The sequence below is a fragment of the Schistocerca americana genome, chromosome 8 (assembly GCF_021461395.2).
Source record: "Schistocerca americana isolate TAMUIC-IGC-003095 chromosome 8, iqSchAmer2.1, whole genome shotgun sequence".
NCBI lineage: Eukaryota > Metazoa > Arthropoda > Insecta > Orthoptera > Acrididae > Schistocerca > Schistocerca americana.
The window spans coordinates 400,219,854-400,243,717 of record NC_060126.1 but is presented as its reverse complement, the minus strand read 5'-3'; the positions used below and the strand labels follow the sequence as shown (position 1 = coordinate 400,243,717).

The following is a 23,864-nucleotide window of genomic DNA, read 5'->3' as shown; positions in this document are numbered from 1 at the left end:
ATTTTTGTACCGTTCCACACTTTCACAGCATGCAGGAAAAATGAGCACTTAAATCTTTCTGTGTGAGCTCTGATTTTTCATATTGTATTGCAACAATCATTTCTTGCCATTCAACTCACATATCATATCCAAGACACTCTTTGCCTAATTTTGCAATGATTCAAAATGAGCTGCCCTTCTCACTTTTTCAGTGTCCTCTGTCAATCCAAACTGGCAAGGATTGCATATTGCACAATAGTACTCGAGCAGAGGAAGGACAAGCATACTGTCTGCAGTCTCCTCACTAGACCTGTTGTATCCTGTATGTGTTCTGCCTGTAAAACACAGTGATTGCATTTGCCTTCCCCACAAAATTATCTATGTGACTGTTCCAGTTTAAGTTATTCATAATTGTAATCCATAGGTATTTAGTTGTATTACAGCTTTTAGATTTGTGTGATTTATTATTTAACCAAAATTTAATGGGTTCCTTTTAGCGCTCATCTGGGTGACCTCACACTTTTTATTATTTACGATCACTTTTCACACCATGCAGACATCATGTCTAAATCATTTTGCAATTGGTTTTGATTTTCTGATGACTTTACTAGATGGCAAATGACAGCATCATCTGCAACCAATTTAAGATGGCTGCTCAGATTGTCTTCTAAGTCATTTACCTAGATTAGGAACAGCAGAGAGCCTGCAACAATTCCTTGGGGAATGCCAAATATCACTTCTGTTTTACTCCTTCAGTTACTGTGAACTGCAATATTTGCAGCAGAGAATCACGAATCTATTCTCACTACTGAGACAGTATTTCATAGGCATGCAACTGGATTAGATGCCACTTGGGAGGAAAAGTATCAAAAGCCTTCTGGAAATATACCAGGTGGTTATAATTAAACTATCCATGTTTAACACATTCAAACACAGAAATTAATTACCGTACGAGTATCAAACTTGGTAACATTAATGCCCAGAGCATGGGGTGCATAATTTCCATGCATCACAGTACCACCGTCCAGTTCCAACTATGGCCACCAGGTGCCGTGATCAGTCATCGTGATTCATAATCTCAACACATCTGACCAGTTCCATGCACAGTGTGATTAGATTAGATTAGATTCAGTTTTCGTTCCATAGACCCAAAAAATGAGATGATTCTCGTGGGTGTGGAAAATGTCAGAAAGTATAACATAAAAACATAAAACATTTGAATATAATACTTACTACCCTGACCATTTGTCAGGAGATTGTCAAAATAGGTGAATACAATGCGGTAAACTGGAACTGCTAATATTTACAGAATTAACACACTGTCAGAATGAAAAATTGTTATGCATTATTAATGAATTTACCATACACAAAATACCTAATCTTGACTGTTGTGACCAAGTGCTGTCCAAAACTGAAATCTAACAGTGTTTAAAACATGCTTTATCTGAAACCAAGTTTTTAATACTTGCTGGTAATTTATTGAAAATGTGGTTTCCTGAATATTGGACCCCTTTTTGGACCAAGTTAAGTGATTTTAGGTCTTTATGTAGATTGTTCTTATTCCTAGTACTGATACTATGTGTTGAGCTATTGGTTGGAAATATAGATGTATTACTTGCAACAAATTTCATTAAGGAATAAATATACTGAGAAGCAGTGGTTAGAATACAAAGTTCCTTGAGCAGGTTTCTACATGATGTTCTTGAATTTACACCACAAATGATTCTTATCACATGCTTTTTGCATGCTAAAAACTTTTATTCGGTTTGATGAGTTGGCCCAGAATACGATCCCATATGACATAATAGAATGAAAGTAAGTGAAATATGCAAGGTTTTTTTTAAATATTTATATCTCCTACATCTGACATCATTCTCACGGCAAATACAGACTTGTTTAGGCACTTAAAAAATTCCGTGTTATGCCCTTCCCAACTGAATTTATTATCGAGTTGGAATCCCAGAAATTTAACACTGTCAACATCTTTGATCTGCATGTCTTCATATGCTGGAAGGAAATCTCTTACAGGTTCTGAACTGCATATAGTGGGTATTCTCAAAGCTTAATGACAGTGAATTAGCTTTAAACCACTTATTAATGTCAGTGAAAATTTGATTAGCAGCTATTTCTAAATCTGTACTTGACTTGCTACTTATTGCAATGCTTGTATCATCTGCAAGCAAAACAAACTTAGCATCTGGCAATGTAACAGATGAGAGGTCATTAATGCACATAAGAAAAAGAATGGACCCAAGATGAAGCCTTGAGGAACATCACATGTAATTAAGTCCCAGTCAGATGAAGATTGAGTGCTTACTGCTCAGGTATTTCGCAATGACACCCTTTGTTTCCTGTTAGATAGATAAGACTCAATCCATTTCGCAGCATTGCTGGTGACACCATAATATTCTAATTTACTTAAGAGAATGCTGTGGTTCACACAGTCAAAGGCTTTTGACAGGTCACAGAAAATGCCAGTAGCCTCTAATTTATTATCCAATGAATTAAGTACATTCTCACTGTAAGTGTAAATAGCTTTATCTATACCAGAACCCTTAAGAAATCCAAACTGTGACTTGGACAATATATTATTTGCAGTCATATGCTTAACGAGATGCTTGAACACAACCTATTCAAACATTTTTGAGAAAGCCGGCAAAAGTGAAATTGGTCGATAGTTTGACGGTATCTCTTTATCCCCCTTCTAGTAAAGAGGCTTAACTTCAGCATATTTTATACAGTCTGGAAATGTTCTGCTGATAAGAGATGGATTACACAAATAACTTAAGATAGAACTCAACTCACATGAGCACTCTTTGATTAACTTCATTGGCATGTTATCATACCCTCTGGAACACTCAGATTTTAAGGATTATATGATGGATGCCACTTCTTTGGGAGACGTGAGTGTCATTTCCATTTTACTTAAGTTATTTTTAAAGACTGGTCTCAGATACTGCATTGCACTGTTCACGGTACTTGATAACCCCAAGCTGTCAGTAACTGAAATGAAGTACTTGTTTAAGATATTTGCAACACTACATGTACTTGTTACCAAAGTCACATTTATTTTTAGAGCTATCTGTTCCTCTTCATTTTCGGCCCCACCTGTCTCTGTGTTCACTATACCCCATACAGTTTTTATTTTGTTGCCTGATGTAATTATCTTTTTCTCATAATAAAGCTGCTTTGGTTTCTGGATTACTTGCTTCAATATTTTGCTGTATTCTTTGTAATACATTACAATTCTAACATCAGAGCTGTTCCTAGATAGTAGATACAATCTCCTTTTTGTCCCACATGATATCTTTATTCCTTGTGTAATCCATAGTTTATTTTTTTACTTCTGTGTCATTTGTGTTACCTTTAGGGGAAAACAATTTTCAAAAGTGGAGGTAACTTTATTAATGAATGCTTTTTATTTTCTATTTGAGTCAGAAGTATTGTAAACATCTATCCAGTTCATGTCCTTAAGCAATTTTCTGAATTTCTCAATTTTTGACTTATTTATTACCCTCCTGTACTCAGATTTAATAGATTTCTATCCTGACAAGTTTCAGCATTTAACACAAGATTCTGCTTGTCATGATCAGATGGCCCATTTACTATTGGTTTTGTGATATGACTTTTTGCTGTAGATTTGTCTACAAAGGTATTATCAAAAGCAGTCTCAGAGCATTTACATATGCTAGTAGCAAAGTTCACAGTTGTTACTAAATTGAATGATAGTGTTACTGACTGCAATAATTGTTCATTGACAGAGGTTTTCAATAAATCCACATTAAAATCAAAAGGAGTACAGCATTATTGGTGAAGGTCTATTTTCAAAACAACAGTAATCCTGCAGCTGCACTTCAAGAATGACCGGTTGCACCATTGGTGGTTTATGGAATCACCGTTGCTATGGCAGACAACAATGCACACAACTCCTGATCATCAGGCAGTGCGCATGCTGTATCACAACAGTTGAACATCCAGTGGTCCATTATACAGAAGGTGTTTCGAACCATTCTCAAATGGTATCCATACAAGATCCATGTTGCACAGCAGCTTGCACCACAGGATGCACAACGGCATGTTGACTTCACTCTCCACTTTCGAACAAGGAATGAAGTTGACAAGGACTGGCCCTGGACGATTCTATGGACTGCCGAAGCTCATTTTTCTCTGATGGGTGAAGTGAACACACAGAACTGCTGAGTGTGAGGATCTTCATCCCCACTCACTATGCATTAAGTTGCTCTGTATGGTGAACGTGTCACTAGTTGGTGTGGCTTCACGGCTATGTTCATCACTGACACATTCTTTTATCAACAGTTTGGCACTCAAGGACCAAAGACGTTCACTGTGACTGGCCAGCATTACTGCCATATGCTTTGCCAGCATGACATACCAGCCCTGCAGGAGAGAAACGCACTGAACTCCATAGTTTTCATGCAAGATGGGGCCCCACCACACATCTGCTTCTCAGAAACATTTGGAAATAATCAAATTATCAGGCGGACATTTCCACATGCTTGGCCGGCACAATCAGCTGATCTCAGTCCCCATGATTTCTGGTTGTGGGGCTACCTGAAGGACAGGGTTTACCAGGAGAACATTCACACATGTGCTGATCTTAAGTGCAGCATATCAAGAGAGGTAGCCAGCATACCTATGGACATGATTCGTTCTACTGTGCGTAATGCAATGCCGCACTTTCAGATTCTTCTGGACATTGATGATCACCATACTGAGCCCCTTTTGTGGCAGTTTATTTATTTATTTTGCGGATGGCAATACAGCGACAATATTTTATGTAAGTACAACAATATGTAAACAAAATGTATAAAACAAAACAATGTGTAAATAATACATGTATAAAAAACAAGCAATAGCACAAAAGGATAAAGTGCAAACACTCGAGACAAAATAACTACATGTTAAAAGTTTGGCAAGCCTGACTAGAAACTCATGCATATATTTAAAGAAGAAAGTACAAAGAAGAAAGAAAAGTACAAAGAAGAAAGTACAAAAAGGTGGTAATTTAAGGAGATGGGACCTGGATAAACTGACTAAAGCAGAGGTTGTACAGAGTTTCAGGGAGAGCATAAGGGAACAATTGACAAGGAGGGGGGAAAGAAATACAGCAGAAGAAGAATGGGTAACTTTGAGGGATGAAGTAGTGAAGGCGGCAGAGGATCAAGTAGGTAAAAAGATGAGGGCTAGTAGAAATCCTTGGGTAACAGAAGAAATATTGAATTTAATTGATGAAAGGAGAAAATATAAAAATGCAGTAAATGAAGCAGGAAAAAAGGAATATAAACGTCTCAGAAATGAGATCGACAGTAAGTGCAAAATGGCTAAGCAGGGATGGCTACAGGACAAATGTAAGGATGTAGAGGCTTATCTCACTAGGGGTAAGATAAATACTGCATACAGGAAAATTAAAGAGACCTTTGGAGAAAAGAGAACCACTTGTATGAATATCAAGAGCTCAGATGGAAACCCAGTTCTAAGCAAAGAAGGGAAAGCAGAAAGGTGGAAGGAGTATATAGAGGGACTATACAAGGGCGATGTACTTGAGGACAATATTATGGAAATGGAAGAGAATGTAGATGAAGTTGAATTGGGAGATATGATACTGCGTGAAGAGTTTGACAGAGCACTGAAAGACCTGAGTCGAAACAAGGCCCCGGGAGTAGACAACATTCCATTAGAACTACTGACAGCCTTGGGAGAGCCAGTCCTGACAAAACTCTACCATCTGGTGAGCAAGATGTATGAGACAGGCGAAATACCCTCAGACTTCAAGAAGAATATAATAATTCCAATCTCAAAGAAAGCAGGTGTTGACAGATGTGAAAATTACCGAACTATCAGTTTAATAAATCACGGCTGCAAAATACTAACACAAATTCTTTACAGACGAATGGAAAAACTAGTAGAAGCCGACCTCGGGGAAGATCAGTTTGGATTCCGTAGAAATGTTGGAACACGTGAGGCAATACTGACCCTACGACGTATCTTAGAAGCTAGATTAAGGAAAGGCAAACCTACGTTTTTAGCATTTGTAGACTTAGAGAAAGCTTTTGACAATGTTGACTGGAACATTCTCTTTCAAATTCTGAAGGTGGCAGGGGTAAAATACAGGGGGCAAAAAGCTATTTACAATTTGTACAGAAACCAGATGGCAGTAATAAGAGTCGAGGGACATGAAAGGGAAGCAATGGTTGGGAAGGGAGTGACACAGGGTTGTAGCCTCTCCCCGATGTTATTCAATCTGTATATTGAGCAAGCAGTAAAGGAAACAAAAGAAAAATTCGGAGTAGGTATTAAAATCCATGGAGAAGAAATAAAAACTTTGAGGTTCGCCGATGACATTGTAATTCTGTCAGAGACAGCAAAGGACTCGGAAGAGCAGTTGAACGGAATGGACAGTGTCTTGAAAGTAGGGTATAAGATGAATATCAACAATAATAAAACAAGGATAATGGAATGTAGTCGAATTAAGTCGGGTGATGCTGAAGGAATTAGATTAGGAAATGAGACACTTAAAGCAGTAAAGGAGTTTTGCTATTTGTGGAGCAAAATAACTGATGATGGTTGAAGTAGAGAGGATATAAAATGTAGACTGGCAATGGCAAGGCAAGGCAAGCATTTCTGAAGAAGAGAAATTTGTTAACATCGAGTATAGATTTACGTGTCAGGAAGTCGTTTCTGAAAGTATTTGTGTGGAGTGTAGCCATGTATGGAAGTGAAACATGGACGATAAATAGTTTGGACAAGAAGAGAATAGAAGCTTTCGAAATGTGGTGCTACAGAAGAATGCTTAAGATTAGATGGGTAGATCGCATAACTAACGAGGAAGTACTGAATAGGATTGGGGAGAAGAGAAGTTTGTGGCACAACTTGACCAGAAGAAGGGATCGGTTGATAGAACATGTTCTGAGGCATCAAGGTCTCACCAATTTAGTATTGGAGGGCAGCGTGGAGGGTAAAAATCGTAGAGGGAGACCAACAGATGAATACACTAAGCAGATTCAGAAGGATGTAGGTTGCAGTAGGTACTGGGAGATGAAGAAGCTTGCACAGGATAGAGTAGCATGGAGAGCTGCAGCAAACCAGTCTCAGGACTGAAGACCACAACAACAACATATTTAAAGCTCAATATCTAGACTGCACAGCCAATCCAAAGCAGAGGGTTTCACATATATAACCTCAGAGATAGGACCGGCGTATCTTCTTAAGGGGCATTCCTCAATAATATGGCGGACATTCTACTCTGGTGCTCCACAGTCACAGGTGGGTGAGTCGCATAGACCCCACCTGTACTTATATGCATTACATCTTGCATGGCCCGTTCTGATACAGTTTAATTTAGTCCAGGTACATCTCTTCAGGTCAAAGCCTGGTAATTCCAGAGTAGGATCTTGGATACCTTGTTTATTAATTCCAGAATCATTCCAAAAGTGCCGCCATTGCTCCTTGGTGTGAGATTGATGTTCTTGTGTATTAACCCATATAGGCTTCTGTGACTTCAAGCGGGTTGATGGTATTTCGTTCAAAACATCATGGATTGATAGATTCTGTGGGTAATCGGAGTCATGAATTTTTGACCACTCTCTTTGTAGCAGCAATGGTACCAGTATGTAATGGTATGATGTACCATAGCAGCACATTAAAAGTGTTTCAATTGAACTGATTCTGCATTATTTCTCTTCCCCACGTCCTTGACATTAACACTACCAAGTTTGCTACTCATACAGTAATTAGTTTCCATATTATTACGTTTCAAACAGGGAAAGTTTAATTATAACCACACAGCAGAAATATGGAATCAATCTGGGTGCCCCGTCAATAGCAGTAATTACTTCATGAGAATAAAGAGCTAGTTATGTTTCACAAGAACAGTATTTTTCAAATCTGTGCTGATGGTGTGTCAACAGATCATTTTCCACAAGGTTATTCACAATGTCTGAAAACAGCATATGTTCCAAAATCCTTCTTCAAATTGACATCAGTGATAAGGGACTATAATTTATTGGATTACTCCTACTTCCTTTCTTGAGTATGGGTGTGACCTATGCAACTTTTGAATCTTTAGCTACAGACATTTCAACAAGGGCATGGTTGTACATGATTGTTAAGTATGGAGCATACTCTGAAAGGAATCTAATTGGTATACACTCTGCAACAGAGGACTTGCCTTTATTAAGTGATTTAAGCTGCTTTGCTACATCAAGGATATCTACTTATATGTTACTCATGTTAGCAGCAGTTCTCGATTTGAATTCAGGATTACTTACTTCATGTTGTTTGACAAAGGATATTCAGAAAACTGTATTTAGTAACTCCACTTTCATGATGCTTTCATTGGTAACACTACCTTTGCTTCTGTGCAATGGAGGTACTGAATTGTGTCTTGCCATTGTTGTACTTCACATGTAACCAGAATCTCTCAGGATTTCATGCAGGTTTCAAGACAGAGTTTCTCTGTGAAGACTAATAAAAGCATTTACCATTGAAGTTAACACCAAATTTTGATATTCTGTAAAACCTCGCTTGTTGTGGGGTTTTTGTGTTTTTAGAATTTGTCACTCTTTTTCCCACTCTGCTGGACTGTTGCCCAATTCACTACCTCACTCTGCTTTACTGCCATGGGACTTTGACCCTCCCAGCAGTGCTCAACTACAGGTGATAGGCTCAAAAACATTTTTTCTGGATACCCGTGCTTTTGAGGCATACATCATGTGGAAACCTCTGAACCTGTTCACATTATTATCAAGGGTGACTGATAAGATCCTGAGATAGACACTAAATTTCAAGAAGTTAGTGTCTCAGTATCTTCTACTTCATTTATTTTCTTGTGGATTTCAATTTATTTTGGATACAAGGGTCCAGGGATTTAAATTGTATTTACATCTGGTGGGCAATAAATTCTGTGGCTGTGAAGTATTTATTTATTGATATACACTATGTGATCAAAAGTAGCTGGACACACCCAAAAACATACAGTTTTCAGTTTTCATATCAGGTGCATTGTGCTGCCAGCTACTCCATACCAACGACCTCAGTAGTCATTAGACATCGTGAGAGAGCAGAATGGGGCAATCCACAGAACTCATGGACATCAAACGTGGTCAGGTGTTTGGGTGTCACGTGTGTCATACACCTGTAGGCGAGATTTCTGCGCTCCTAAACATCCCTAGGTCCATTGTTTCCAATGTGATAGTGACGTGGAAATGTGATGGGGCACATACAGCAAAAAAGTGTACAGGCAACCTCATCTGTTGACTGACAGAGACCGCCGACTGATGAAGAGGGTCATTATGTGTAATAGGCAGACATGTACCCAGACCATCACACAGAAATTCCAAACTGCACCAGGATCCACTGCGAGTACTATGACAGCCAAGCGGGAGGTGAGAAAACTTGGATTTCGTGGTCAAGTGCCTGCTCATAAGACACACATCACACCAATAATGCCAAATGATGCCTCGCTTTAGTGTAAGGAGCATAAACATTGGATGATTGAACGGTGGGAAAATGTTGTGTGGAGTGATGAATCACTGTACACAATGTGGCGATCCAATGGCAGGATGTGAGTATGGCGAATGCCCAGTGAATGTCATCTGTCAGTGTGTGTAGGGCCAACAGTAAAATTTGGAGGCAGTGGTGTTACGGTGTGGTCGTGTTTTTCATGGAGAGGGCTTGCACCCCTCGTTGTTTTGCGTGACTATCACAGCACAGGCCTACATTGATGCTTTAAGCACCTCCTTGCTTCCCACTGTTCAAGAGCAATTCAGGGATGGCGGTTGCATCTTTCAACAAGATTGAGCAGCTGTTCATAATGCACGGCTTGTGGCAGAGTGGTTACACGACAATAACATCCCCATAATGGATTGGCCTGCACAGAGTCCTGACCTGAATCCCATAGAACACCTTTAGGATGTTTTGGAATGCCGACTTCCTGCCAGGCCTTACCAACTGACATTGATATCTCTCCTCGGTGCAGCACTCCATGAACAATGGGCTGCCATTCCCCAAGAAACTTTCCAGCACCTGATTGAACATATGCCTGTGAGAGTGGAAGCTGTCATTGAGGCTAAGGGCGGGCCAGCATCATACTGAATTCCAGCATTACCAATGGAGGGCGCCACAAACTTTTAAGTCATTTTCAGCCAGGTGTCCAGATACTTTTGATCGCATAGTGTAGGTTATAGCAGATACTAAAGTAGTGTTAATTGCATAAATTGTTATATTTATTGAATAAAATTCTAATGTACTTCACCTGCTAATATCAGTGAGATCTGCCATTATATACATAAGTTGCTCACATATCTGCAGGGAATGATTTTGTTTCTTTGCCTCTGCAGAAGGAGAGTCATTGACAATATTACCTTGCGTTATCTTGGGTTTACGGCGAATAAAACTCTGTTTTTTCAAGAGTTCAAGTTTACCATTTCCTGCAGCACAATTCTGCTGTCCAGTTGTAACACTCACCTGAAAAATGTCACTGATGTTTTAACTTTAAACATTCACTTGTACATTCAACTCACAAAGGTTACTTCCTCACTGTTCCCATACTAGTGCTATTGTGAAACTATAATGTTCAATAATTAAATAAAGCACTACATGTAAAATCATGCAGTGACGGATGGCCAACCAAAAAACATAATATACAGTGGAATGACAAAGGAAAAGCATATGTATTTTCAAAGACTAAGGTAAGGGTAGTCCAAACAGCTTTACTATATGTGCATCATAATGTTCAGCCTGGCTGATACACAAAATATAACTTCCACTCATTATGGAAAATATCATTATCCAGAATAACACAGAAAGAGAATATCTTGTCAGAAAAACATAGTTGAGAGAAGTTTTACATGTGAGTAGAAACATTTCTTTAGAAGAGTAATGAATCCATAATTAAGTAAGCTATTGACATCAATGAATGTAGTAGGCTTAGTATCAACTCAGAGAATAAACAGAATTGTCCACACTGAAACATAGCTGCTCTGTCACAGCTGGCACGTAAACACTTTGACAGCTGTGCTAAAAACAAACACACAACACAGTGCAAATGCTGCATATGGCAATCTTGATTGCTACCACAGCCCCTTCAAGTAAGTGGAACATCATCAAAAAAAAAAACCTGCAGAGAACTGTACACATCCTCCTGATCTTATTGTGCTCTGTGGAAGCAGGTCTGCATTGAGTGGTGCTTGTGCTTGTGATGAGGCTGATTCAATAGTGCATCAGTCGGCAGTACATATGGGAACATGTATGGTGTTTTGATTCGACTGATGGACACTGTAGAGGGTTTGCCGTTTACTGTTATGTCCTGATTCGTACTCCTCTTTGTAAGACATGGTGCGAATATGTGTAAAGTGGCTGCAGTGAGGGCTTAACACCACCTGTATGCAGCATAATGTGCATGCATGTTTCCAAGTCACAATGTACGTGTATGAAGCTGAGTGTTGTGCCACCTCTCAAATCTTTGTGAGGTTGAATACATGCTGTGTGCTCTCTCAACCAATGAATGAAGGCTGGTTGGTCTTGGTCAGAAGGCTGCAGGAAATTTGCATCCATCAATTCTCCAGGAAGCTATAGCACTTCACTGTTCACTTATTCCACTGATGAGGAATCTAATTCTGGTTTGTATACATTTTGGAGACAAAGTAGAATCATCAGTAGAACTGTCATCCTAAAAGTTTCATGACACTTTAGTGTTCTTAGGGAGCCGTGCCAGCATACTATTTGTCTCTTGTCAGCTAGGTGATAACCTGTGGTTTTGTGGTGAATGCTATCACAGAGTTTGGTAAGTTGGGCAAACAGATGGGATTCAAATTGGTAACCACAGACTGTTGTGACATGCAGCAGGAAACCAAAATGAGATATCCAACTTGATAACAAGACATTGGCTTGAATTTATGCAGAAATATTGTAAATTGGCACTGTTTATGGTGAGCTAGTAAAGCAATCAATCATTGCAAGAAGGTAACTTTGATCATTTGATGGTGGTAGAGGACCTAAAACATCGATATGCATGTACACAAATCATTATGTTTGGTATGTCTCCAACTGGTGCATGCATGTGGCAGGGTACCTTCTTTCATTGACACTGGATGCACACATGAGCCCATTTGCAACAGACTTTTTACACTCCAAGGCAAACGACTATTTCAAGACCAGGCAAAATGATTGTCTGATAACAAGGCGTAGGCACACAGGACTTCCACTTGAAACAGCTCAGTGTAACTTGACATCTGTGACAGGAAAATCGATTAGTTGCAACTCTAAGGCCGATGATGCATCACTCAAGAGACTCTGAAGTCCCTGGTCTTTGTGTTGTGACTTGGCGAGTTTCGCAAAATTTATGATGCTTGACAGATTGCTGACACAAGAAAAACAATCTGCTATGACACATTCAATGCCCAAGATGTGCTTCCTATTAGTACTGAACTGGGTGATAAATTCCTAATTACTGTATTGACATGATGAACAATTGTTGTTTTGATGAACAGTGTAGGTGAGTGGCTTATGATCTGTGAAAATGGTGAGCTCTCTTGCTTTTAATTGTGGGCCAAAGAACTTGATTGTCTCAAAGACTGATCATATGCAATCCACTTTTGCTACAATGATGACAGTTATTTGAACAGAAAGCGAGTGGCTGCCATGTGCCATCATGTGATTCTTACAATGCTGCACTGATACCACTCTGGCTTGTGTCTACCACTAACAAAGAGCTTGCATGCCAAGTGTGTGGCATTTGTTATGTACTGTTTTGTTGCTTCAAAGCTAGAGCTCATCATGTATGTCCACTAATTTGAAGAATTCCCTTTGATTTTCGGACAAGCAAGTGCTGCAGTCAGTAGCTGCTGTAATTCAGTCAAACATGACAAATGGCCACAGTAAAAATTACATATATCAAAGAGTAGCCTAATTCTTTAACAGTATTTGCTTGTATAATCTTTAGAATGGCTTCTACTTTTTCTGGCAATGGTAGAGTGCCTGAAGAGGAAATATTGTGGCCCAGATATTTAATTTGTGACTGGCCAAACACACTTTAGCAGTGTTCAGAAACACTGTGCAGCTCTAAGGATTTAAATTGTTCAATTTGGTGTTGTTGGTGCCTTTCTGTAGTGGCCGAAAAGACAAGGATGTTGTCCAGACCGGCAAGAAAGAATGGTAGTCACTGCAGTATTGAGTCAATGAACCTTTGCCATGACCGTGCAGTGTTACATAGGCCAAATGTCGTGTAAAGACTCTCAAATAACCAAATGGATGATAGCGGTTTTAGGAATTTCCTCTTCTGCCACCAGGATCTTAATGAAAGCCTTAACACAATGAAGCACATTGAACACATTTGTGCTACATACAGGATAACTGTAAGCCCACAGCAGGGATACCAGATTATGGTTTGGCATGAAATGCTCGACAGTTGTGTAGCCACATGGGTGCCGTGCACCACACTTCTTACACTCAAGATGGAGAGGAGACAAAATGAGCTATACAGTGGGCGAATAATGCCTTTGTTGATTATGGAATTGAACTCTACCTTCACAGTGACCAGACAGACAGGAGCCAATTGTCTAGGTCCTCACAAGATAGGTGGACCATGGCAGTCTTAATATGGTAAACACTTCTATGACGTACCTCTTTAGGAGCTCCAGGAGGTTGCATCAAGGTTGGAAACTACTGCATCAGACCTGCATACTCACGACTTGTCACTTGGGACAAGCTTGGCAGTGTGCCATGCTGCACTGAGCCAGAAATCCATACCAGTCAGCCCAGTGATGCTATCAACAACTCTAGAGTTCACCATGTCTGGCAACAGATGGTAGTACACCAGGAAGTCTGCTCCAATAATCAGTTCCCTGAAGTCAGCTATCATGAAGTCAGCTATCATGAAGTCCCATGAGAAGACATGGCACATTCTCAAATCTAATTCAAATTGCTGTGTACTATACATTAATATCAAAGAATTGTTGCCACAGACAAGCAGACCAAAGTCAGTGCTCGACTACCATGTAACAAAGTATGTGGAAATATGCACAAGTATGGTCCAGTGTCCACCATGGATTTCTGACCTGACCTTTGATCACTGATGAACGGGTGCTGTGACTCTACTCAGGAGTTGGTTGTTGCTCTTACATCCAACGGCCATGTGCAAGGTGGCACGCACATCTTCTATGATACCAACAAATGGACTGTTGTTCTGTATCAGGAGTCAAACAGTTTGTTAAGGAACACCTACGTAACCTGTCACAATAGTTTCTCCAGTCATTGCTGATTTATTTCATTAACACATTGAGCTTGGCTGCAAGAGAATCATAGCTTGCACATGTAACCAGCGGTGCTTATACAATGTTACAAAGCGTTGTCACTGTACCAATAGAAGTGAGAGTCATGGCATCTTGTATTTTATCAGCCAGGTCTGTGACTGTGTTTAAAGGCATCTCAACCAGCGACACTATAATAGCTTTGACTTGTGACATTAGGTGGCTCCTTCACAAGGTACGTAGTAGGTTGTCATAGTATATTGCTGGTATCAACTTTGCCTCTCGAATGTCTGTGGAACTGTGAGGGCTTCCAGTCACCGATGTCTTCTTGTGTCAAAACCTGGTATATGCATTCTTCCTGTGAGGCAGAGACTCTGTGGATAAGATTGGCCTTGAGCTTTTCACAGGAGCTAGTTGCAGGAGGCATTATTGTCATGTCCTCAACTTCTGTAGCAAAATGGTTATCCAGTTGACTGAACACTATAGTAAACTTCCTGAAATCTGTAGATGATTCAGCATAATGGAAACTTGCTTCAACTTGGGGTACCACAGTTCAGGGTTAAGCAGCCAGAAAGGCAGAAATCGCACATGAAGTCTGGACACTGTCGCAGTCAATTCGTCTTGGGTCACCAGTTTCAGAAGGCTGGGGTAAGGGCTATCCGAACAAATTAATTATATGTGTGGTATAATGTTCAACCTAGGTATAACTTCCGTGCATCGTAGAAGATATCTTTACTCGGAATAAATGTCTTGTTAGGGGAACACAGTTGAGAGAAGTTTTACAAACAAATAGAAAAATCTCTTTAGATGAGTAATAAATCCATAACTAAGTAAGCTGTCGACATCAGTAAATATAGCAGGCATAGTATCAAGTCAGATAACAAACAGAATTGCCCATGCTGAATCACAGGGCCTCGGGTGGCATTGCAGAAACACTTTGACAGCTGCAGTAAAAACAGAACAGAACACAATGCAGCAGATTGCAATCTCTGTCACATACTGCATGGTGATGGTGATGTTGCAATGCAAATAGTATGAACATATTTGAGTAAATGGTGTTGAGAAAGGGCATAGGTAAGTGTAGGACATTTTTTGACAGAGATTGATTCTACAAGCTTTGCAGGATGGAAGTGTATGGTGGATGGGCAATCTTCATCTCCAGAGTTCAGAGAAGCTGGTGCCCAAGAATAAGTATCCAGATAGTGTTTACAATAAAGTAATCATTAAAATCAAGAACAGTAGTGTACAGGACGCTCTGCCACTGGGCAGTCACACTTTCCTGTGACCCCAGTTTGCCAGTGGCCATTAAGATGAGTGGATAACTAGATGTTGGGTCATATCCCTCTAAAAAGTCATGTAGCAAGTGCAGTAAAGTTCGTATATGGTTTAAATGCAATCACAGTTAGCATTGTCTTTTATGAGACAGGCTAAATCAGCAACACAACTGCAGTATGATGTGATGGGAGACATCTTGGTTAAGTTTTGCAACTGCGACTTTCCGATTGATATGAACCATGCAATAGTGGAATGTGAGAAGCTGTGGAAAAAAGGTCAAGGTTATTTTGTTAATTTGGAGTTTTCAGGAATACTATTTTAATGTGGATGTTCCTTGTTTGAGGGCATGATAAAAGGTAGTTGCCAGTCACAAATAATATGCTTCATCTGTTCCAGTTTACTGTAGCGATAAGCCCTAATGGAATTACAATAAGAGTTCACAGAGGGTGCAGAAGTTCTTTAATCTGCCTCACATTTACTGAGAATTATTCACATAGCAAACAGACCCACATGACTTGAAACAAAAAGAGTAAGGGAATAGGTGCAAAGAATTACAGATCAATCTCGATAACTCGCCTCCCCCAATGAACCGTGGACCTTGCATGGTACAGTGGCTTGTGTGCCACAACAATTTGGACAGCGTACCATAGGTGCAAGCACAGTCGAGGGGTATCTGTTAAGAGACCATACAAGTGTGTGGTTCCTGAAGAGGAGCAGCAGCCTTTTCAGTAGTTGCATGAACAACAGTGAAGATGATTCACTGATCTGGCCCTGTAACATCATCCAACATGGCCTTGCCATGCTGATACTGTAAATGGCTGAAAAGCAAGGGGAAACTACAAGGGGAAAATACAGCCATTACTTTTTCCCAAGGGCATGCAGCTCTACTGCATGGTTAAATGATGATAGCATCCTCCTGGGTGACGTATTCCATCTGGGCAAGTATTACTCAGGAGGATGTCATCAGGAAAAAAATAAAACTGTATACTGCGAATCGGAGTATGGCGTGTTAGATCCCTTAATTGGGTACACAGGTTAGAAAATTTAAAAAGGGAAGCGGATCAGCTGAAGATAGATGTAATGGGGATTAGTGAAGTTTGGTGGCAGGATGAACAGGACTTCTGGTCAGATGAGTTTAAAGTTACAAATACAAACTCAAATAGAGGTAATGCAGGAGTAGGTCTAACAACAAATAAGAAAATATGAATGTGGGTAAACTACTATTAGCAGCATAGTGAATGCATTATTGTAGCCATGGTAGACATAAAGCCAACATCCACCACAACAGTACAAGTTTATAAGCCAACTAGACCCACAGTCGATGAAGACATTGAAAGAATATATGGTGAAACAAACCAAATTATTTAGATAATCAAGGGAGAGGAAAACTTAATTGTGATGGGTGACTGGATATAGAAGTAGAAAGAGGAAGAAAAGGAAAAATAATTGGAAAATGTGGTCTGTGGAAAGGTATGAAAGAAGGAGCTGCCTGGTATAATTTTTAACCATCACTAGCACTTGATTTAAAGATTGTAAAAGAATGTTGTCTCATTGGAAGAGATCTGTAGGCACCAAAGGTTTCAGATTTATTATATAATGGTAAGACAGAGATTTCAGAACCAGATTTTAAACTGTAATATGTTTCTAGGTCCAGATCACAATTTATTGGTTATAAACTGTCAATTAAAACTGAAGACATTGCAAAAACATAGGAAATTAAGGAGATACGATCAGGATAAGTTTAAAGACACAGAAGTTGATGAGAATTTCATAGGAAGCATTAGGAAATGATTGGGACTGGAACAGAGAAAAGGAATACAGCAGAAGATGAATGGGTACCTTTGAGAGATGAAATAGGAAGGCAGCAAAGGATCTAATAGGTAAAAAGACAACACCTGGTTGAAATCCTTGGATTTAACTGATGAAAGAAGAACAGATAAAAATGCAGCAAATGAAGCAGGTGAAAGGGAATACAAATGGCTAAAGAATGAGATTGACAGGAAGTGCAAAAATGGCTCAACAGGTATGGCTAGATGACAGATTAAGGATTTAGACACATATGTAAATAATGGAAAGATCAATACCACCTGTAGGAAAATTAAAGAGGCTTTTGAAGAAAACGGAAGCAATTGTATAAATATCAAGAGCTCAGATAGAAAACCTGTACTAAGCAACGAAGGGAAAGCTAAACGATGGGAAGGAGTATATAGAGGGTCTGCACAAGGGAAATGAACAATAGTACAGAAAGAAAAGAGGATATAGATGCAGATGAGACAAGAGATATGATATTGTGAGAAGAATTTGCCAAAACAGTGAAAGGCCTAAGTCAAAACAATGCTCCTGTAGTAGACAACATCCTGCCTGAACTACTGAGATCCTTGGAAGAGCCAGCCATGACAAAACCATTCCACCAGTTGTGCAAGGCATATGAGACAAGTGAAATAACCTCAGACCTCAAACCATTTCCAAAGAAAGCAAATACTTACATATGTGAATATTACAGAATTATCAGTGTAATGTGTCATTGTTGAAAGATAGTAACATGAAATATTTAAAGAAGAATGGAAAAACTGGTAGAATCCAACTGAGGGTAAATCAGTTTGGTTTCCAAAGAAATGGAAGAACATTCTAAAGTATACACTCTATGACTTATCTTATAAAACAGATTAAGGAAAGGCAAACCTGTGTTTATTGCTTTTGTAGATTTGGAAAAAGTTTCTGATAATGTTCACTAGAATACACCTTTTGAAATTACAAGGGTAGTAGGGGTAAAATACAAGGAGCAAAAGGTTATATACAACTTGTACAGAAACTAGACGGCAGTTATATGAGTCAAGGGACATGAAAGAGAACCAGTGGTTGAGAAGGGAGCAAGACAGAGTTGCAGCCCATCCCTGGTGTTATTCAAGCAGAACATTGAGGAATCAATAAAGGAAACCAACAAAATTGGAGAATGAACTAAAGTTCAGGAAGAAGAAATAAAAACTGAGTTTTTCCAATGACAATGCAAGTCTGTCAGAGACTTACAGAGTGTGTGTGTGTGTGTGTGTGTGTGTGTGTGTTCTGGTTCTGATGAAGGATATTATGTGAAAATTAGGAGAACTCCACAGCAGCCTAAAACTGTGTATCGGACTGGTATTTGAACCTGAAACCTTGCCATTCATGGGCAACACTCTTACCAGCATAGCTATCCATGCATGACTCACAGCCGTGTGGGATTAGCAGAGCAGTCTAAGGCGCTGCAGTCATGGACTGAGCAGCTGGTCCTGGTGGAGGTTCGAGTCCTCCCTCAGGCATGGGGGTGTGTGTTTATCCTTAGGATAATTTAGGTTAAGTAGTGTGTAAGCTTAGGGGTTGATGACCTTAGCAGTTAAGTCCCACAAGATTTCACACACACACACACACACACACACACACACACACGACTCACAACTTTCCCCCACAACTTCACTTCTGCCAGTATATCTCCCCTACTTTCCAAACCTCATGCATGTTCTTATGAATACCTTGCTGGACTAGCACTCCTGGAAGGTACCAATGTGTGGAGGAAAGCTTCTGTAAGGTTTGGAAAATAGGAAAGAGGTACTGAAAGAAATGAAGTTGTAAGGGCAAGTAGTGGATCATGCAAAGATCTTAAGAGTGTTTCCCACGAATGGCAAGGTTTCAGGCTTGAGTTCTGGTGCAGTGCGTAGTCTTAATCTGCCATGAAGTTTTGAAACAGTGCAGACTCTGCTACGCAGTGAAAGATTAATTCTGGTAACCCGGCATTTTCCGCAATTTTTATGTCCTTGAGACAGTTCAACATCTCTTCTATTTGATGAGTAGTGATCTGTCCTCCTATATATATTACCTTCCATTCTGGATTTTCTATTATTACTATTAGTTTAATTATTATCAGCTTTAGTTTCTTCCCTGATCAATTCAATAAAGTAACTTCAGCATCAGGTTTACAACCAAATTCTCATATCATCATCATTCAAAATCTCATCAACAAAGTTGAGTTTGTTTATATACCTAATAAGTGGCTCTACTTGGTGAGATGTCGTCTTTATTTTTTCTTTGTAGACACTTTGTGAGGATCATTAAATTAGTATTTAGCTCATTTATAGTTTATGAATCAAAGCTTATTATCAAAAGCACAATCATTTGGGTTATCAAATGAAATTTGCAACCAGATTGACCTTTTGGTAGGGATGGTACAGCATGTTATCTTGGATGGAGAGTCATTGTCAGATGTACAAGCAACTTCGGATGTGCCCCAAAGAGGTGTGTTGGGACCCTTTCTGTTCATGTATTAATGACCTTGCAGACAATACTGATAGTGACCTGAGACTTTTTGCAGATGATGCAGTTGTCTATAATTATGTACTTTCTGAAAGAAGTTGCATAAATATTCAATCAGATCTTGATAAGCTTTCAAAGTGGTGCAAAGACTGGCAACCTGCTTTAAATGTTCAAAAATGTACAACTGTGTACTTCACAAAATGAAAAACACAGTATTCTATGATTATAACATCAATGAGTCACTGGTGGAATCGGCCAACTCACAGAAACAGCTGGATGTAACATTTTGTGTGGATATGAAATGAAATGATCACACAGGCTCAGTCGTGGTAAAGCAGGTGGTAGGCTTCAGTTTATTGGTAGAATACTGGGGAAGTGCAACAGGGGATACTGAATGTATATCGAGAAGGGCAGCATGAATGGTCATAGAACTGTCGAACTGTCTGGTCCAAGGGAGAGTTCTGCAGAGACACTGAAGAAATTGAACTGGTAGACTCTTGAAGACAGATGTACACTGTTCCAAAAAAGTCTACTAACAAAGTTTCAAGAACTGGCTGTAAATGATGACTCTGGGAATATACTACAACCGCCTACAAATTGCTCACATAGGAATTGTGAGGATATGATCAGAATACTTACAGCACACACAGAGGCATTCAAACAGTTGTTCTTCCTGCACTCGATATGTAAATGGAATGGGAAGAAATCCTAACAACTGGTACAACTGGATGTACCCTCTACCATGCACTTCACACTGGTTTGCAGAATATAGCTGTAGATGTAGATTCACGAAAAATGTACAGGTTTTGATAACTCAGAAGGTATCCTGAAACCTTATTCAGAATGAAACCTGGTGTGTTCTTCAGCTTTGACTTTAAAGATAAGACTGCATAAAAAAAAGATTCAAATTACCTACCAGTTATAGCGTCCCCAGTGCTATATTACGAAAAGACTTAAAAAACAGTATTTATAAAGAAGAGACATTTGAAAATTGAATAATATATTTTTATCATGTAGCCGTAAAATAATAATTTCTCTGTCCAAGTTTCAAATGCAAAGAAATAATTTATAACAAAATGATCTAAAGAGACGACAAGATACGCTCTCTTGTTAATTTTTTTTTAGTCGACTTCACTTCTTCACTTGTCTTGATGATGTATAGGCGGACATCTTGCGAGTGCTGGCAAATGTAAGCATATTTGTATGAGTTAAGCAGATAATATATTAATTGAATATTATTGTGCACTTTTAATTTGTAAGAGGTGATCCCGATTTCATGTCCGCCTTCCTTGAATTAACCTGCATTCAAGTAATTTACAGTTCAACAATCGCAGCGGCCGATGCAGCCAACGACGCCATTACGTGGCGATATTAACTTATGAAAAATTAGCGGAAGCGGAAAACTCGCCCGCTATTAACATCATATTAATTTTTCTCCACAGCCGCCCAACGTTGCAGAAAATACTTAGCTTTAAGATTCTTATTTTCAGTACCACAGCCGAGACCCAGAGCCAGGTCTCTGACTACAATACAATGGTTAACGGAGGTAAGAAAAATACTCTCGCGCGTATGTGGGCCGCAATTTTAATTAATAACTAAAGATTTCTTGCTTTAAAGTGAACTGACTAGCCGAGGAAATTAATATGAAAAGTTTATTACATTGTACAACTTATATGCTCATGTTTTAAGATTCAGCGAGTCTAACATTCATTAACGTAACAAATAATTTAAGATTAATATTGTTAAAAAGGAGAACTTCAGGAAAGCATTTAATCGTAAAATCAAAATTAAATGAAATATCATTTTTATTAAGGCCCACCACGTAAGTCGGCAACAATCAAAAAATAATAAGATATATTAAATTACGACGGCCAACGGACGCGAGATTGGCGCCGCAACTTTGGGGCCTGATCAAAGAAAATATTAAATTTACTAAATCTGACTCTATTGTAATGAATGTAATTATGTATGTGTCTAATTGTTGTAAAATATTAATGCTTATATGAATTCTTTTACATGTACAACAACAAAACCACACCCTGAGGAGATCTGGAGAAGAAAAAGTGTAGAAAAGAAAAAGAATTGTGAGAAAGAAAAATAAGTAAGGTAAGGCCTATTGTGCAAGCATCCTGTGTAGCTCTGTGCGGAATATCGAACCCATGTGCACATGAGATACCTTCGGTGTTTTGTGTATTTACGTGTTTATTTTTGGAGGGGATAATTATTCGTTTTGTTTATTTATATGTTTATTTTTGGAGGGGATAATTATTCATTTTGTTTATTTATATGTTTATTTTTGGAGGGGATAATTATTCGTGTGTGTATCAGTGTTAAAGATTCGTCAGTGGCTTAAAGTGAATTTATTATGGGTAAGATAGGACAAGCTAAAGCATCCGTACCAGACGAATAAAATTTTGTTAATATGGAAAGTGAGGGTCATTTGCAATACGCAAACGAATCCCAAGCCACCACCTCGGGTAACATAATTTCCGGAGCGGGGGGCGAGAATCTGTGGACGGTGAATGACACTCCACAGCAGAATGGGAATAGAGTCACAACTCCACTGCCTGGGCAGGGGGGCCAATCGAGTGCTATAGTTCAATTCTTTTATCTTGGCGGCTCGTGCATGCCCGCCCAGACGCGGGAGATTGCTGCGTTGCCAGTTGCACACGACGCATGCGCCAATAGAAGCAGCGCCATAGTATAGCATAGTTCGCAAGCTTACGTTTAGGGGGGAGCGCGCAGTTCATGAAGTAAAGCCACCACGGCCGCATTAACCCTTTCGCTGCTACAGAGACGTGCACCCCGGATTCCGCGCTGTGGGCGATTTTGTCACTGCACTGCTCGCCTGTGCAGACACACGGTGTTCCGACTGCTTTGACACTCTTTATCATTCGATTCCACAAAAACTATTTGTCTCAAAAATTAGATTTTTACACATCTTCTTGACTGATACCTTCCCCCCATAAATGACTTAATTTTGTTTCGATGTTCAACGCAGTTATTATGCAGCATTAAATATAGTAAACCATTGCACGAAATTTTGAAGAGTTTGCAGAGGTAAAGTCCATAGAGTATACTTTCCGTATGGTCGATTTTAGTTGCCACAATGTTGAGAATGAAATGTGGACAAGATACCTATATATTTCATTTAATTTAAGTACCACATAAGTGTCGTATGTAATATTGAGAAATATTCCACCTTTCGCGACTGTAATAAAAGTTTTACTTACACTGGGCACGTTTGGCTTTATTTTAAAGCACTTCAATCAATCAAAAGGAAGTAGACAAAATACATTAAACAAAACTGCGGACTTACAAAAACATTAGGACTTGAATATACCGTCTGACAGTGAAGTGCTCAGAGCTATGTCAAATAAAATTTTGTGTGTGGCACACACAAACAGCATTTATTTGCTAAAACACTGATCAGCCGACACAAACGTTGAATATTGTGTTACCGCAGCACAAAACTACGAAAGGTGACTTGGCAATGGAGGAGACAAAATACTGTCCACTGAAGATGCTTCAAAAGAGAGAAACGCATCTGGTCTAAATAAGTCGCTTATTACAGTTGCAGAAGAGGAATATATTTCAATACCATAGGTAAAGCTGCGACTGTGGAACAAAAACAAGAAAGAGAACATGAGTACCATTGTGTATGTACCATACCTTTCATCAATTGAAGCGCCTGGTGTAAATAAAACTTTTATTACAGTCGCGAAAGATGGAATATTTCTCAATATTACATACGACACCTATGTGGTACTTAAATTAAATGAGATATTGTTATAACGTAAATTTTATATGAAATTTAGGTATCTTGTCCACATTTCATTCTCAACATTGTGGCAACTAAAATCGACCATACGGAAAGTATACGCTATGGCCTTTTACCTCTGCAAACTCTTCAAAATTCTGTGCAATGGTTTACTACATTTAATGCTGCACAATAACTGCGTTGAACATCGAAACAAAATTTAGTCATTTGTGGGGGGGAAGGCATCAGTCAAGATGATGAGTAAAAATCAAATTTTTGGGCCAAATAGTTTTTGTGAA

General features: G+C 39.2%; 1 protein-coding gene across 1 annotated transcript in view; it reads right to left on the bottom strand.

Annotated features, from left to right (window-relative positions):
* The window catches only part of LOC124545213 (Meckel syndrome type 1 protein), a 123,218-nt gene that overhangs the window by 47,261 nt on the left and 52,093 nt on the right, over window positions 1–23,864 (bottom strand). Inside the window, exon 3 of the mRNA XM_047124081.1 lies at window positions 10,253–10,464. Coding sequence (XP_046980037.1) covers window positions 10,253–10,464 — 212 coding nt within the window. The remainder of the gene's footprint in view (window positions 1–10,252; window positions 10,465–23,864) is intronic.